Source organism: Canis lupus, chromosome 12 (genome assembly GCF_003254725.2).
Source record: "Canis lupus dingo isolate Sandy chromosome 12, ASM325472v2, whole genome shotgun sequence".
NCBI classification, from domain to species: Eukaryota; Metazoa; Chordata; class Mammalia; order Carnivora; family Canidae; genus Canis; species Canis lupus.
Window position 1 is genome coordinate 61,000,284 of NC_064254.1, and position 5,531 is coordinate 61,005,814.

Below are 5,531 nucleotides of genomic sequence, written 5' to 3' on the forward strand. Positions count from 1 at the left end.
ATAAATAGATCGAGATATGGTATAATTGATACAGGCAGGCCAGTTGAGGACTCAGCAGGAGTGCTGTAGGACTAGCCAAGAGGGTCCTTAGTATCACGCAAGTTGGAAATCAAATGTGAGCCAGCAGGAGTGAAAATAGTGTCTTTTAAAGATATATATATATATATATATATATATATATATATATATATATATATATATATATATACAAGAGTGAGAATGGTTGGAGCATCCAGGAGACTTGGAAAGGAAAAATGATGAGTCTCTTTGCTTGGAGTCTGGGGTTTTTATTGGTTATTGTGGTCTGGTGCACATGTCCCTCTTTGGCATCCAGGAACTGTTCAGAATAAAGACAGGGTCCAGGTGTCCTTCATAAATCACTCATTCCCTGAAGCCAGGGGTCTTGGTGTCAAGGTGTTTGGAGTCAGTGGTCTTGGAGAATGTTTATGAGGTCCTCACCCATTTATTCCTTAGTTGTTATTTATTGTGTTCGAAGACTCCAAAGGTATCATTATCTCTTTGTTCTTTACAAAGATGACATATACTATTTGCATTTCAAGGCATGTGTACAGTGGGGTGAGGATGCAGGTCCTAGCAAGAATAGAAACCAAATAAGTAAAAGAAAAAAAGAGATAGCTTTTTTCTCTCATGAGGTCCCTTCAGTTTCCCTGTCTCATAATTATGTCAGCCATGATTGAATGATTGCTCCAATTCTCTATACATTTTATAGTCATCCCTTTTAAAATATATTTTTTATATTATATAAATAAAATAGCCACTGAGGTGGCTCAGTTGGCTAAGCATCTGACTCAGGGTTTCAACTCAAGTCATGATCTCATGGTTATGAGATCAAACCCCTTGTCAAGCCATGGGCTTAGCACATCCTCTCTCTTTCTAAAATAAATAAATAAATAAATAAATAAATAAATAAATAAATAAATAAACCTTTACAAATAAATTAATAAAATATATCTTTCCAGATCCCCCTATCAAAGGCAGTTGAACAGTGAATTATGGTTTATAATATTCAGGGTTTTTTTTTTTAAGATTTTATGTATTTATTCATGAGAGACACAGAGGGAGAGAGAGGCAGAGACACAGGCAGAGGGAAAAGCAGGCCCCATGCAGGGAGCTCCATGTGGGACTCCAGGATCACGCACTGGGCCAAAGGCAGGCGCTTAAACCACTGAGCCACTCAGGGATCCCCTATAATATTCAGTTTTGAAGTGTTTTAACACAGAGCAATATTATGGCAATAAATTATTAGTACAGTAGCCTACAATGGTTACATCATTTTGAGACACTAAGAAAAGGTTGTAATTGTACTATGACAAGTTGAATTATAGTACTTTAATACAGAAAGACAGAAAGTGAGTTTAGCAAACATGTGGGTTTAGTTACAAATTTCATCATTATTATCTATGTAAAAATAGGGGTACCTAGGTGCCTCAGTCAGTTAAGTGGCTGACTCTTTTTTTTTTTCTTAAGTGGCTGACTCCTGATTTTGACTCAGGTCATGATCTCAGGATTGTGAGATCAAGCACCCTGTCAAGCTCTGAGCTCAGCACAGAGAGTTCGCTTGAAATTTTCTCCCTCTCCATCTGCCCCTCACCCCACTCATGCACACATGCATGTGTGTATGTGTGTGTTTTTGTATGTTCTCTCTTTCTCACTCTCAAAATAAATAAATAAATTAATTAAATCTTTACTGCCTATGTAAAGATAGAAAATTAGTTAGCTTTTTGTGGCATTACTTTCCTTGTCTGTGAACTGGCCTAATAATGTGTACCTTTTTTTTTTTTTTTTTAATATACAGAAATAATTTAATGCCTTTTCACAAGGATGTAACTCAAGCTGTGCTGAAGCTTCATATTCCAGGAAGGCATATAAAATGCCAATCTGCTCACAGAGCTGCTTCTTCCTCTCCTATCCATTGATGCGGTAGTTTTCATGGATTTCTGGCCGGATGTCACAGACAAAAGCCAAAAGGTTATCCAGGACTTCATCCCTGTTCTGCTGGAAGTAGGTCTGGAGGATGGTCATCTTCTCCTGGGTCTCCTTCTCCACTTCAGTGCTGCAGCTGCCATGGGATCCCAGAGCCGCAGCTTCCTTGGCCTTGAACTCCTTCTCTCTTTGCAGACGGTATTGTTCAATTTCAGCCTGAGCTTCTTCTTTGGCCTGCTTTAGCCTCCGGTTCTTTCGCTTGCGGGCAAATAGGCTTACCTGCTAGGAGCAAAACAATAAAAACAAAATATTATAAATCATTTTTAATGCTTTCATCATTGACCCATATGAGGATTCTATGAACTAACACATATGCTAGGCATCTAGCACTCTTAACTAAATGTGTTACAAAAAATCACTTTAATACCATATAAATATCATCTTCATCATCAGTAGTTAATAAATGCTACTAAAAGTTCTTAAATTCAGAAAATGGAAATTATTTTAATAATCCTTTAAAGAAGGAAGAGTTTAAATACTAGATTCACATGTTTTGTTATTTGAATTTAATACAAAAAGATACATTGATGGATCATATATTTTTAAACATAGATAAAATAGATTCAGACTTTAAAAGACATGTTAATATATAAAACATCTAGTAACTTTTTGAAAAACATATTAAATTCTATTCACACAAAAAATATTGCAACCAAGACCTCAGTGACTAAAACCAATTACATTATGGATTCTTAAGTAAAAAATAATATTAAGTAAAGTTTTATATTAAAGGATTTTTTTCAAAAGCAATTATTACTCAGAACATATAAAAGAAAATAAATATATTATGTGTAATAACTATACTCCATGACCAGGTGTGATTTATTCCACAAACGCAAGATTGTTTAAATATTTAAATTCAATCAATATAATCAACCACATTGATAAACTAATAAAGAAAATTCACATTATATATCAATTGATACAGAAAAATCATAGAAAATCATGAGGGACAAGCTAGAAGTAATAATCTAATTCAACAAAGTCACAGAACACAATAAAAACATACAAAAATCAATTGTGTTTCTATATTTTAGAAATGAACATTTGGAAACCACAATTTAAAATACTATACCATTTAAAATAGTTTCAAAGATCCAACAAAAAATGTACAGACTTTATATGCAGAAAAAAATACCAAAAAACCTGATAAAGGAAGTGATATATTGTGCTCATGATTTGGGAGATTTGACAGAGTTAATGTATCAGTTCTCTCCAAATTGATACTTAGGATTGGCAAAATGCCTATTAAAATCCTAGCAAGGTTTGCAGTTTTTTTTAATATATCAACAAACATTTTTTTTTTTAAGATTTTACTTCTTTATTTAAGAGAGACAGTGTGTGCTCCCCAGGAGCATGGGAGAGGGGCATAGGGAGAGAGAGAAGCAGACTCCCTGACAGGGAGCCTGATGTGGGCCCCTGTTCCCGGACCCAGAGATCATGACCCCAGCTGAAGGTAGTCACTTAATCAACTGAGCCACCCAGGAGCCCCTATCAACAAGCAATTAAATTTATAGAAATTAAAATAGACTAGAATGCCTAGAACAATTATTTAGAAAAATAAAGTGAGAGGAAACACTCTACCTAATTTTAGGAATACTAGTTATCTACAGTAATCAAGACAATGTGGTATTGAAAAGATATAGACACATAGATCAAAGGAAGAGTAGAAAAACCAGAAATAGACCCACACAAGTATGCACAACTGGATTTGGCAAATTTACAAAGACAATTAAATGAAGTATGAATGACTTCAATAAATATTAAGCATGGCATCTCACGATCTGTAAAAGAAAATATTGATAAATTGCACTTCATCAAATTTTAAAATGCATGCTCTGTCAAAGATCCTGTTGAGAGGATGAGAAAACAAGCTACAACTGGGAGAAAATATTTGCAAACCGCATATTGGACAGAGGGTAGGCATCTTAAATATTTAAAGAACACATGATATTTAGAAAAAATAGGAAATTCAATTAGAAAATTGACAAATACCATAAACAGATATTTCATCAAAGATGACATACTGATGGCAAGTGAACATATGAATATGTTCAATACCATTTAGCAGTAAGGAAAAGAAAATTAAAATCATGGCATATTAGAAATTTTGAATGAATAAGATAGCGAAAATACTGAATGTTGGCCAAGCAAAGGATATACTGATTTTCTCACAAGACTGTACAATGGTATAACACTCAGGAAAATAGTTTGGCCGTATCTTATAAAACTAAAATACACTTACTATATGACCTAACAGTTTCATTCCTGGGATTTATGTCAGAGAGATGAAACACAAAAGGATTGTACCTGGATGTTCCTAGAAGGTTTATTTTCAATAGCCAAAATTTGCAAATAGCCCTGTTATTCTTCAACTAGTAAATGGTTTAATAAACTGCTGCATCTATGCCATGAAATATCACAAAGGAATCAACAATTGACATTGACACACGCAACCACCTCCATGGATCTCAAGGTGTTGAGTGGAAATGCCAGTCTCAAAGGGCTACATACTACACGTTCCATTTATGTAAGATTTTGAGCCAACATGGGGATGGAGAACAGACTGGCTGTTAATGTAAACAGTCAGTTTAGCAAGAGTGGGGTTCGTACAATTACAAAGCGATAGTGCAAGGAAGTTTCTTTGGTTGTGCAGTGGTGTTAAAACAAATGTAGATGTGGTAAAATTTCACTGAATTACACACACACAGACACAAATGAGTGCATGCAAGAAGTGTGAGATATGAATAAAATCTGTAGTCTAACATTATTGATTTTCTTTTTGTGCTACAGTGATGTAAGATGTGATTATTGGAAGAAGTAGGGAGATACATAAACAGGACTCTCTCTACTGTCTTTGCAAATTTTTGTGTACTATGATCATTTCAAAATTAAAAATACACTCTAGTTTTTTAGATTTTTGTTTTTGAATGAACAAGAATTTGATACTTCAAATTTGTTCATCACCAGTCAATGGAGTTTCCTCAGATGCTACCCGTATTTATAGCTAACGAAGGATACCTTATCAACATACTTTTCTGTCCCTGTAGCATTACATATTCTATATTCTTCTCTTTCCATCTCCTCAGGTGGCTGACTCTTAAAGTACAGACGAATATAACCCATTCTGGAAAGTTCTCTTAGTCTTACTGTAAATGATACTGTATTCTAAATCTACTATGAACACTTCTCCTCACATCTGTGTACAAATCTCTACTATGAAACTTGTTTTGTTATTACAGAGTATATGTTCCTGCAAGGATTAGGGTACAATACATGAGTAAGAACTGCTCTCGATAGTTCCATCTTCAGTGGTCCATATATGTAGGTTGATAATGACAGATTAAATGAATGAACAAAGTATTTTGGAGGGAAGCTACAATCTAAAAGTTGGTTGTTTAATTATCTGGTTTAAAAGATAAGTCTAAGTTTTCAAGTGGATCTGGAATGTGTTGTCTAAGTTTTCAAGTGGATCTGGAATGTGTTCAACATAACATTGACTTTCAGATTTTTATTGTTGTTATCTA

The 5,531-nt window shown here is 34.4% G+C and overlaps 1 protein-coding gene across 1 annotated transcript; it reads right to left on the minus strand.

The window, feature by feature from the left end:
* Window positions 1-1,801: 1,801 nt before the first annotated feature.
* Window positions 1,802-5,130, minus strand: LOC112658326 (V-type proton ATPase subunit G 1-like). The gene is made up of 2 exons (XM_035697473.2): window positions 5,026-5,130; window positions 1,802-2,226 (listed from the first exon to the last, which is right to left on the minus strand). The coding sequence occupies exons 1-2, from the start codon at window positions 5,128-5,130 to the stop codon at window positions 1,927-1,929; spliced, it is 405 nt and encodes a 134-aa protein (XP_035553366.1). The 3' UTR covers window positions 1,802-1,926.
* Window positions 5,131-5,531: the final 401 nt, after the last annotated feature.